This window comes from Dermacentor variabilis, chromosome 1, assembly GCF_050947875.1.
Source record: "Dermacentor variabilis isolate Ectoservices chromosome 1, ASM5094787v1, whole genome shotgun sequence".
Taxonomy (NCBI): Eukaryota; Metazoa; Arthropoda; class Arachnida; order Ixodida; family Ixodidae; genus Dermacentor; species Dermacentor variabilis.
The window spans coordinates 102,035,443-102,048,059 of record NC_134568.1 but is presented as its reverse complement, the minus strand read 5'-3'; the positions used below and the strand labels follow the sequence as shown (position 1 = coordinate 102,048,059).

General features: G+C 44.1%; 1 protein-coding gene across 2 annotated transcripts in view; it reads right to left on the bottom strand.

The window, feature by feature from the left end:
• LOC142582022 (uncharacterized) overlaps nucleotides 1-12,617 on the bottom strand; it is a 119,466-nt gene that overhangs the window by 34,642 nt on the left and 72,207 nt on the right. For both annotated transcript variants that reach the window (XM_075691447.1, XM_075691455.1), the window contains exons 8-9: nucleotides 12,384-12,475; nucleotides 2,697-2,984 (exon numbers count right to left, since the gene is read on the bottom strand). In XM_075691447.1, the coding sequence (XP_075547562.1) occupies nucleotides 2,697-2,984; nucleotides 12,384-12,475 (380 nt within the window). The remainder of the gene's footprint in view (nucleotides 1-2,696; nucleotides 2,985-12,383; nucleotides 12,476-12,617) is intronic.

Here is a 12,617-nt window from a genome sequence, read left to right as displayed (position 1 = left end):
TGTGACTGTTCTAAAAAAATCCTGCAATAATCTTGCGTCTGGAGGGAAGCATGAGAGAGGAGCCTGGGGCTGACACATACACACACCTCATATGTGAAACGCTTCTCAGTGTTTGCACGCACCAGTGCGAGACATATCGGAGGCCATGCTGCACTTTGCGCTGCTGCCACTAGATGGTGCAGCACCTCCAGAGGAAAGTGTGAGAGAGGAGCCCAGCTACAGTACACGCCACACACATGACGCATTTTACCAGTGGCAATACGGTGCGTCACTACATTGCATTAATGTTAATCACATTTAACATCAACATTCATCATGAGATGGCTCCTTTGGGTGTGCGAATGGCGATTTTTGAAACCAAATCAAATACAAATTGAATATGAATCGTATAGTGCCAGACGCAAATTGAAGAGAACATCGAATACTTTTCTAATAGCTTTTGAATATTGAATAGCCATTATCACAATTAATATAAAATGATGTTCACATCCCAGTATTCTTAATGTCAGCAAGTTTCTGTTGTGTAACATAGTACGTTATATGAAGCACTGTTTATTAAAAGCACAAATTGAACATTAGGAGCAAACAATAGATACTTTGCCTGCACAAGGCTCTTCAGAGAGTGCGAATGATCACTGTACAGCCTGTAAATTATGGCTACTCAAGTGACGTAGCTTGCTCCATTACACAAGATTACGTTTTATATCTTTGTTTTAAATTTTGTTTATTTGGGCACAGCTGACATTTTAAGGTGTTTGAAAAGTAATAAAAAAAAATATTCGCAGTATGTCTATACTATGCCCAGGGGGATGAAAAGTTACCGCACTTTTGCTCCAATTTTATGTTTATTTGGGTGCAGTTGAAGTTTTGTAACGTTAAAAAAATATTAGAAAAATATTCGCATTTACGAATATCAATTATCCGATTTGAAGACCGTACCAAATAGGATACTATTCGATTTGCAATTTGAAGGTTTCGAATATTCACATGCCCCTAATGGCTTCCGCCAGAATTTTACTGACAAGATTATGTAATTACTCAGACGAAAGAAAGCTGAGCAAATTGTTGGGCAAGCTGAGTGTCCTCGTTCTTTTTGTGTCCATGTTTTGGACTTCTGCCTTTTATTACCATGCACCTCATGTAATTACTAGAGGTGCTTTAAGAGTAAAATCTTGTAATTGAATAAAATACGAATACTTACAGAAGACAACTTCCAAATATTGAATCAAATACCAAATGTTTCCCTCAAGAAAGTGAAATATAGAAATTCCATAAATTCTAGCAACAGAAGACTTAATTACGCTATTTTACACATCTAATTCCATTAACAAATGAATGTCAGGTCAGCTGAAATGCTTGTAAATGAAAAACAACAAAAATGTAATTGTATCTGGTGCACCATGAAAATGACAGTAATGAAATAAAGGAACAACATGCCACCAGATGCACATAGTAGTATGCTCATTGAAGGAGCTTGTGGGGATGCTCGACTCTCACGTGTCCCCTGATGTTTTCCCTGCATGGCTCTCACGTCTCCTGTAATTCGGCCTCTCCTCGTGGCTAACTGCCAGCAGCAGTCAGTATGGTTGCAGCATATTACGAGAGATGGCGCGAGAGTTGTGCTGCTAACGCCACCTAACGGCGGGGTTACTTTGGCATGACAGGGAGCGGGCTCTTTGGCTTGGGGTTGGGGAGCAACGCATGCGCCAACCCGCTTCGCGGGGCCGTTCCGGGACAGGCTTAGGAGCAGGATGCTAGAGTGGATGAATACGATTTGAACGCACATGCATTCACATGACCGTAGACCTGAACGATTAGGCTTTGATGTCAGGCATGGGAGCGAGCATATTCACTCGCTTTGCAGTCACGGTGAGTCGGACTTCCATGATTTGTCGCGCGCCCATTGGCATGTTCCGAGTATAGTAATTTGGCTAGCAGGCATTAGTGTATGAAAGGTATAATAAATGCCTTGTGATTGTCTGCACTACTGTGTTGTCGTCCCCTTCTTCTAAGGGCATGTGTGAGATCTCCACAAGCTACGTGCAAAACTACATTACCTTACGTGGTTTTAAGGAATCTAAACTTTGTGAGATTAGCCAAATAACTTGCTTTGTGTAAATCAAGATAGCAAATTCGTAGGTTGCCTAAGACAAGGTGCATGTTTAACCACTGAAACTATTGTGCAGGAGTGGTGTCCTTGTGTTATCTGAAACAGGTTCATCTGAGCAACAACTGCTGCTTTCTTGTAGCAGAATTATTCAGAATTAAGAGTTTTCATTTGCATTAACTTTTTTCTTCCTGTAGGCTGCAACAACTCCTACTGTCCCTCATAGTAGTTGAATGGAATGAGAATTTGGCAACTTCTAACAGTGACTTCTCTAATCGAACACGAACCGAATAGGAAAGACTATTCAATTTGTATTTGAAGTTTCAAATATTTGCGCACCCCTAATAATTACATTAGAGAAAGTGCACTAATATAAATTAGATCCTACAAGCTGCTTTTGTAAATTGTTTATGCCTATGTCTCAAGTTATGAAATATTTTTTTAGCAGCTGAAACTTCAAAAAACCACAGAAAAATTGTGCTAAAGCTGCACTATTAGAATGACATCATAGGAAATTCAGCTACACCTCCTTCGAAAGCAGGGAAGACTTCTCCCACATTGTGTTATGTGTCTGCTCTAGAAAAATCACCTGAGGGACTCAGTCTGGTTGATGGAGGATGGACACTTGAAGGACCCATTGTGTGCAGTGCTGTGAGCATCCAGGGCACCCAAAAATTCTGCCGACTGGTCACCGCCATTGCTCGCAGGAAGCTCCCCAGTATCGGACATTGGTGGCTGCAGCTCTGGGACAAAGTTGGTGCTCTCGACAGGCAGATCAGACTGAGACCAGAGAAGGTGGCGCCCCCACCGTGTGTTCTGGGCTGCTGGAAGCACTGGCGGATCACTACCGCTTCGCACTGAGCTGCGAAACAGGCCACTGCAATAGCAAGGCACAAATAACCATAAATGTTATAAGCAATAAGAATCAGGTGAATTGAAAGGCTAAACTTCTGTAGTGACAACCATATGAAGCCAAGAAAAGCATAATGGAAATTAACTGTTTCTTAGGTTGAAAAGTACAATTTACAAAAATAAAGTAAATGAAAAAGGAAAAAAAAGAAAGGAACAGCTTGCCATGCCTTGCCAAGACACGCCATGCCCGGTTAGCTACCCCTCCTTGAGGTGGCCTCTATTTTATTTATTTTTTTAGCTCACCTTCACAAACCTGTGAATCTTGCAAATACCAAGTGCTGCACAAAGCAAATGCCGATGGAGTGGACAAAGAACACGCTGCAGTGCATATGCACTAATGCTGCAAGCATCACACCTCGATGTAGTATAGTGCACGAGATGCAAACAATCGAAAACCATAAGCATGTTGGAACGCACTTCCAGGCAGAGCAAGGTGAGTGAGCATCATGTGTCCTAAACAACAACTAATCTTATATTAGCTGTGATCTTCTAGAAGATAACATGTGCTCTTGGCACTACCCCCAAGGTGCTGTTTTGCATCGCCGCAATACTGCCCCCCTAATAGGTGTGCGAACAATGGCGCACTCGTATGACACAATGTGGTTCATAAGTTCATCTGCAACAGAGGTCTTGTACACTGTCCACTCCGCGTGTACGTTTTGACAACCTTTTGGGCCTGTCCTATCTGGTCTGCTGGGAGTCCTTGTGGTGATGGAGCTTGAGGTGATGCAGGTACTTCATTGTCGCAGTCCACGTGCGGTAGTTTTCCACGGTCCAGCAAAACCACATTGTGAAGGCCACCTCTGTCGATCGTAATGTGCTTGTTTTCATGTTTCGACACCTTGAACGGCCCATCACACGGGGGCCAGAGTGGACGGTGTACGGCTTCATGCCTCCCAAACATGTGCAAGCAAGAAGAGAGATCACGGTGCACATGAACAAGCTGTGCTGCTGGCAGACACGGAGGGAGAGCGCACAGCTTGCTCATGATGTGGCATAGTCGGTGCTTGCCCGGATGTTTGCGTTCTTACTGTCAGCGACAAATTCCCCTGGAAGGCGAAGTGTTCTTCCGTATACCAGTTCTGCCGAGCAGCACCCCTTGTATGCTTACAGAGCTGTCCTAATTCCCAACAGAACAAAAGTCAGTGCCTCCACCGAACTGTGACTCGCAGTTGCCTTCAGGCTAGTCTTCAGCTGTCAATAGAACCTTTCCACCATACCGTTGACTGTGAGATAGTAGGCAATTGTTCTGATGTGGGAGGTTCCCAGGAGCCGTGCGATGTTCGCAAATAGGACAGACTCGAATTGCATTCCGCAATCCGTAGTCACTCTTGGTGCTACTCCGAACCGGGCTACCCAGTTGTAGATGAAAGCATGGACAACTGTATCAGCAGTCATGTATGGAGTGGGGACGGCCTCCGGCCACCGTGTGAAACGATCATAGCAACTGCCAAGCAAGCAATGGTCCCACAATGTCCACATGCACATGGGCAAATTGAGCATCCGGCACAGGGAAAGATCCCAAGGGGGTCACAGTATGGCGCTGTACTTTGGAGCGCCGGCATGCGAGGCACTCTCGTGCCCAGTGTCAGACATCCTGTTTTTCATTCCCAGCCACACAAACCTCGCTGTGCACAACTGTTGAGTGGCTCGAATCCCCGGATGCGACAGGCTGTGCAGCAAGTTATAAGTCTTGAGGCAAAGATTCAAGGGTATGAAAGGTCTGGCCCTGCCTGAGGACACTGGGCATTCACTGGGCTGTGCGAAAGGGCATCTGCAACAGCACTGTCCACCCCGATGACATGGTGTATATCCGTCGTTAATTCTGCGATGTACGACATCTGGCGGAGCTCCTGCGCCATGTGTGCACCAGTATCTGAGTTCATCGCAGGCTTACGCATAGGTCAGTGGCTTGTAGTCCGTGAGTACAAAGAACTCTTGCCCTTCTACACAGTGGCAGAAATGTCTTATAGCAGCGTATATAGCCAGGAATTCCCTACCAAAGATGGTCTACCATTGTTTGGACTTGCTCAGTTTTCTGGAGAAGAACGAAATTGGTTGCCACATTCCACTCAACTTATGCTGAAACACAGCTCAAATAGCTGCATCGGAGGCTTCCACCATTATGCATTGTGGTACTCCAAGCACGCACTTTGCCATATTGATAACAATGCCATGCACTGTCAGTCGCTGCAGCACGCAGCGTAGATGTCTTTCGCGCTCTTTGGGAGTGTGGCTAACAATCAGCAGGTCATCCAGGTACACTTTGCAAAAGTCGAGGCCTCGGACAACGCCATCCATGAACCATGGAAAAGTTTGGCCAATGTTCCGTAAGCCGAAATGCACACATAGAAATTCGAACATTCCAAATGGTGTTGTTATTGCCGTCTTGGGAACATTCTCTGGTGCTATGAGTATCTGATGATATGCTCGCATTTTTTAGAATATGTTAGCACCATGCAGGCAGGAGGTCATGTCATGAAAGTGCGGCACTGGGTAATGGTCCGATACGGTCACCCAGTTCAGTGCTCAATAGTTCCCATAAGGGCACCAATCGCTGTCCATTAATTTTGCAACCATGTGAAGAGGTGACGTATATGGGCTGGACGAAGGATGTATTACCTCGAGTTCCATCATGTGAGCAAACACCTGTCAGGCTAGCCGCAGCGTCTCGGGTGAAAGGCGCTGTGGTCGTACGTAGACTGGTGGGCCTGTGGTTTTGGTGTGATGCTGAACACTGTGCTTTACTTCGGCTAGTGCCTATGGCCGTCGCGTCAGCTCGGGACACTCTTGTATTATGGCAGTGAAATATGATTCTCCGGATGCAATGAGCAAGGTTGGGCTGAGAGGAGGGTGCCAACATAGCTTGCCTTGTACCGCTCCACTACAAACAGGACCCTGAAGCTGCTTGTTGTGGACATCAATCAACAGACCGAAGTATTGCAGAAAGTCTGCGCCTAATATGGCGAACTTGACATCAGCGGCTATGAACACCCAGTTAAACATTCTGCTGAAACCTAAGTTCAACGTGAGTGAAAGATATCCATATGTTAGTATTACTGTATTATTGATGGCTTGCTGTGGTGATACCTTAGGATTTTTTCTTTCGGTTTGTGATGCCGGTATCACAGTCACCCTGTGTGGACTAAGAAAGAAACTCCGCTGTTGCGGTCGATAATAAAGAATACCGAGGGATGACTTGAAGCTACGTAGAAGCACTGGTCACCCTCAGTGCTTGTCACGTCTGTTTTCCCGAGTGCGTGCAAGGTGGAACAAAGTTATGCGCAGCATAACCACCTGTGATACCAGCATATATTCTGACGTTGAGGTTATGATAGTGGTGCGTTTGGCTCACTAAATGTTTGCACACTTCTGCTTGTGTGTAAAGCTGAAAGCGTCTCAGCGAGTCGAGAAAGCTCGTCATGCATTTCTTGAAGTTTTTTTCGAGACTGTTGTGCTTGCAAGACAGCCAGTGATGCGGGCGGGATGATCGCTACCAGCTGGTCTGCAAGCTCAGCAACCGTGGGCAGATCTTTCTGCTCTGACGCAGTGACGACTGTGCGGACACTTGAAGGTACCTTTTGCAAAAATGTTCTTTGCAAAAAGCACTGCTCCATCTAAAGTGTTTTTTGTTTCACCGAGCAGCTATTGCATGTGCCGGAAGAGTTGACTAGGAGTACGGTTGCCAAGGTCTATGTTGCGAAGCAATTGCTGCAGTCGCTGTGGTCTGGAGGGTGTAACTCGGCGGACGAGGGCTTTTTCAGCTCTGCATATGCATTTTCCGCAGGCGGTGCAAGCAAAAGATCCCTTATTTTACTGGCTATGGCCGGTGGGAGACTGCTTAATACGTAGTGGTATGTTGTAAGGTCTGCTGTGATGTGTCGTGCTGCGAACTGCGACTTGCATGAACCAAAATGCGGGGTCCGCAGTCCGAAAGAGGGGCAGCTTACCGCTGACTGAGTAGACTGGTGGAGGGGCATCTGTCGTGGACGTTGAAGTCATAGTGACGTTAGCGCACCAACTCAATGCTGCGGTACAATTCGGAGTCACCAATGTTGCAATGCGCTTCTCAGCAGAGCAAGGCGAGTGGTCATCACGCATCCCAAACAACAACTGAACTTTTATTAGCTGCAATTCTCTCGAAGATAACTCGAATTGTTCCGTGTGCATGCGCTCTTGGCACTACCCCAAGGCGCCGATTTACATTCCCACAAGAATTTCTCGGCACCCAATGGAAGTAAAATCAAACCTTGATACATATAATAAACTTCGACTTAGCAATACTCACAATGGAACTAACTTGTCTAATTGGTCAATTTTTTTTCTGCTGAACATTACATATTTATATCCTACAATTTACCGAAGTATAATGTTATTCTGTAATTTCAATTTAACGAAGTCTATGAACATTTTGTGCATGTAGCAGGAGGCTCTGTGACGAGCAAGAAACATCACCCTATAGTAAACTCAAATATGCATGTCAATGTTGCAAGCGAATGACGAAAAACACAGACCATTGAATACAGGATGGAACACACTGCTATGCCATCTATCATTTTGGTATGGAAACTACACTCGACGTGCCCGTTTTTGCTCACGGTGCTGCAGATGTGCTTCCCAAAGACACCATTAACCAGCCAGAATAGGAAGATCCCAACCAAAAGCAAGTATACGAGCACCACAATCTCAGCAAAAAGAAATGAATGCATACTGTCTAATTGTTGTGCGGTGTCATCATGAACAATGCTATGGTGATTCTGACCTCCACAACTCACTTCACTGCAGGAAAAAAATTTGCAGCCTAGAATTGGCTGCAAACATTGACAGTAGCGGTGGTGGTGGTAATGATGATACATGTATACAATGGCACCATGCGACGGTGGCTGCTAGCGGTAGGTGTGGTCCGCAAAGAATCTTTCCTTTCAATGCAATCTCTACCAGATGAACCAATGCCTTTTCTCCCATAATTACTGGTTGAGATTCTAGCAGGGTTCTGTTCTTAAATACTTAGTGACAAGATGCTATACATCAGGACTGTGTTAGAAACTTGTAATTTTTACGGCTCAAACAAAAATATTGCCTGTTAAACAACAACTATAAACATTGTGACACAGGATACAGCAAAAGAACCACAGGACAGAACTAACTATATGTACTGATCAGCCCAAGTGATACCAGCCCCCACGGGTAAATACCTCAAATTACAAATTTCATTTCATAGTTTTTTGCTGCAACTAAGACTTCATTACCATCAAGGTATTACAGACTCTCGAGGCACCACGAAAATGTCCAAAAAATTGTGCAGTCCAAAAAAAATGAAAGCATGAATTTTACTACCTCTAAGGGCCCAAGCCACCACAGGCATGTCCGAAATAGCTCTGAAGGTGTGCCAGTACACTTATTAGGCATATCGGCGCTCTTATTATGAAAAGAGACGGCGGGTGCACCTGTGTATAGTTAAGGACTACATACTGTGTCCGTCGACAGTCGCCCCTTTCCAATCTTGGTAGCCTTCACTGTATATCATGGAATATGCTTGACTGCGTAACACTACTGTATTGCGGGGAAGTTTGCATTTAGAAACCGGTATCATGTAATGTGCACTCTTATCGTGCTTTCCGCACTCTGAAGCCATCGGCGAGGGTCGCAAAGGAAGAGTCAGCGCCACTGCTGACAGCGGCAATGGAAAAAACCTAACAGCAGGAAGCATGGCAGTGAATGTTGAAGCAGCTAGGCCTAAGGTTGCTGCAGTGGCTATGGCTGCTGGCAGATCGGCGTGTGAGATAATCAAAATGGAAGCAGTGGTGGGTTCGATTAACACTGTTTTGGATCTGCAGTCATGACAAAATGTCTCGAAAATAGGACAACGAAGGGTTTCAGCGTCTGAAATTCCAAACGTCCTTACTCCAGACATCCCTGGGGTATGTAGCAGTGCCGTGATGGTGTCCGAATTATTGGGCAAGTTCACAAGTCGCTTGTTGCTTGTTCAAAGAAGTCATGGTACAACGGTTAAAATGCTTGCTTAAAAAATTCAACTTACGGTCTTTACCTTCTTCTAAGAAGGGTGCCTAAGCTCCTGGCAGTGATTGTAGCTTCTGGCCCTCATAACTGCTATTGTACATGGCGATATTGCAGTATCCAAGAGGGTGCAGTCATTCTAGGTTATCTTTTATTATTTAAGCCCCAGGCTAGAGTTTAGCTCCTGTGTAATTGGCTACAGCCAGTAAAACACAGGGAAACTCTCCTCCGCAGCAAACATGGCAGCTCATCATTACTCAGCCACCACAACACATTCCAATGCAAGTGCTAGCATCTTAAACTGAAATTGTCATAGACCTGCGGGTGTCTCAAATACTGGATGTCGATCTCAATTCATATGATTTCACCCCATTTTATTGGCAAGAGCAGTGCTAATGGTAAGTACCATCATAACAAAAGGTAATGTTGTGTAGTACAGAGAAACAACTTACTGTATGTAGCTTACCACACTATGTTCATGTGGAACATTAAAAAATTGTGTCTTCTACAGATCGTGACCTCTCGAACGAATATTCAATTTTGCATGTCCAAAATATCCTATAGTACATTGCTTTGGAGCCATGACAGAGAAAATAACTTTATTATATTGTTACGGTGCAACCAAGAATGGCACCAGTCAGAAGACGATTTGATGTGTAGAGGTGGAATCGCTCTCGACAGCCATCTTATTTATGCATTGTTATCTCTCGTGTAAATATTGTAAATACATCTTTATATGTGACTTCTGCAACGCAACAAATTGGTGGAGGTGCCGAGTACCCACGAGAAACAACAACGGAGCTCCGTAGTGGCCGTCACCTTGGACTGGACAACATGATGGACGAAACAGGACCCGACATGGAACGGCCCACATCAACGCCTACAACCCCAACGGTTGTGCTGGCTTAGCCGCGAGATCCAGGAACGTTCTGCGGCATCGACCACCTTGACGTGGAAGACTGGATCACCACGTATGAGCGTGTAAGTGCCCATTACGTTGGTTGACTTGGTTTTCTACCTACAAGGCACTGCGAAGGTGTGGTATGACAACCACGAGGAAGAGCTTAACGAGTAGGACACGTGCAAACAGAAGCTGAGGGACTTGTTCAGCCAGCCCGCCGGGCGGAAGAGCACTGCTAAGAAAGAACTAGCGATCCGCTATAGTTTACAGGGCTAGTTGTTTACAGGCAATATGAAACCTGGTTACAGCACAGATGAAGACAAACACGAAATGCATGGGACCAGCATCTGGTTCTGTGCATTTTGCATTTACGACTTCCTCTTCCTTAGCACAATGTTTCATTATCACTTCTTGCATATGTTTATATCTCACCAAGCAGTTAAAGGATATGAATCTATACAAGACATTTACATTTAGTTTTGCTTCAGCACATTTTTTGCTAATGTTGGCTCCTGCATTCTGCAACAGTTTAATGATTTAACCCTTTCTTTCTTCTGTTAAGAAATGTTTTCAAGGTGATGTAACGAAGAGAATCTACAGCATTTATCGCTATAGAATACAAGCTCACATAGGACTTTTAAAGACAAGTTCATGTGTAAATTTGTTTAAGTTAGCTTCTACATCAGTGAATAGAAGAACATCACTTTAACAGCATTTAATTATAAGTACTGTATGCATCGATCACAGAATAGGCGAGTTCATCGGCAACCTTCGGTTCGCCGATGACATTGTTCTATTCAGCAACACTGCAGATGAGTTACAACAAATGATTGAGGACCTTAATAGAGAGAGTGTAAGAGTGGGGTTGAAGATTAGATGCAGAAGACAAAGGTAATGATGAATAGCTGGGCAAGGGAACAAGAGTTCAAGATCGCAAGCCAGCCTCTAGAGTCTGAGGGAGTATGTCTACCTAGGTATATTAATCACAGGGAACCCTGATCATGAGAAGGAAATCCATAGGATAAAAATAGGTTGGATCACATACAGCAGACAGTGTCAGCTTCTGACTGAAAACTTACTGTTATCACTGAAAAGGAAGGTATACAATCAGTGCATTTTACCGGTGCTGACATATGGGGCAGAGACTTGGAGATTGACAAAGAAGCTTGAGACCAAGTTAAGGACCGCGCAAAGAGCGATGGAACGAAGAATGCTAGGCATAACATTAAGAGACAGAAAGAGAGAGATTTGGATCAGAGAGCAAATGGGTATAGCCATAATTCTAATGGACATTAAGAGAAAAAAATGGAGCGGGGCAGGTCATGTAATGCGTAGGTTTGATGGCCGTTGGACCATTATGGTTACAGAATTGGTACCAAGAGAAGGGAAATGCAGTCGAGAATGGCAGAAGACTAGGTGGAGCGATGAAATTAGGAAATTCACGGGCACTGGTTGGAATTGGTTGGCGCAGGGCAGGGGTAATTGGAGATCGCAGGGAGAGGCCTTCGTATTGCAGTGGGCATAAAATAGGCTGATGATGATAATGATGATGATTAGACTAGGTATGTTCAGATGCACGTAAACTGCTCGAACTAAATAGAACTGAACAATAAGCTACCTATATGCAAGATGAATAATTTTACTTAGCCTTTTGTAATCTGCACCAAAGAGTATGACTGCTACTGTGTACAGCTAAACCTCACCAGGATGCAATTTCTACAACTAAATATGTAGTGAATTCAATGAAACTTGCAATTACTCTTGAAAACCCATAAAAACACTTACTACCCCCCTTTAACGAAGGTGAATTTCCCCGCTAGTAGATGCAACAACCCTAAGAAAGTAAAAACACGGCAATTTTGCCTAGCATGTTGTCTTTGAAATGATGCTGAGCACTGTTGAACAGTCATTCAAGATGGCAGTACACATCTCACACATTTTAGATGCCAGATGGGAAAGTGTCTCAGATCTCCTCCTCCGCCTCAATGCTGCACTCTGAACCAGTCATGTACCATGTTGTATGCATGATATGAGGTAAACGTTACAAAATGTTGCTTTATCACCTGGTAACAGGTGATAAAGCAATGACAATAAAGAAGTCCCGTTTAATTTTATTACAACAAGGTTTAGCTACACCATGTAATTGGCTGTATCCTGCAGATAGCCACAGTTAACCCCTAATAAAAGAGGAGAATATTTCCTTCCAACAGTAGGTAAATATTTTTTACATCTTGCTGCTGCTGCTAATGTAAAATGTTGGTCACAGTTTGTGTTAGTGTAATTACAAATTACTCAACAAGTCCAGTAGTGAATACTGCATGAATACTGCCTGCAGGAACATTATGCAAGTGGCATAAAGCAAGTGAAAAAGATGAACACCTATAACAATACTATATGCTCTAGTAAAGGGAACAGAAAACAACATGGAGTGATCTGTGGCCTTACCTGAGTGGAGCAAGATTGAATGTCAGCATAAACATGACAGCCATGAGAGCAGTTGTTTTTTTAATATTGGAGGATGGCAGCCTTCTTTTTGCCTGCAAATGAACAAGTACAAAATCCTGCTTTTGAACACCTGGCAGATTCCCATTTACAGCAAAAATAAAAAAAAATAAAAAAAATAAACACTACAAGGACAAAGTTTCAATTATGTTCATTCATAAAATGTGCACAGTCATG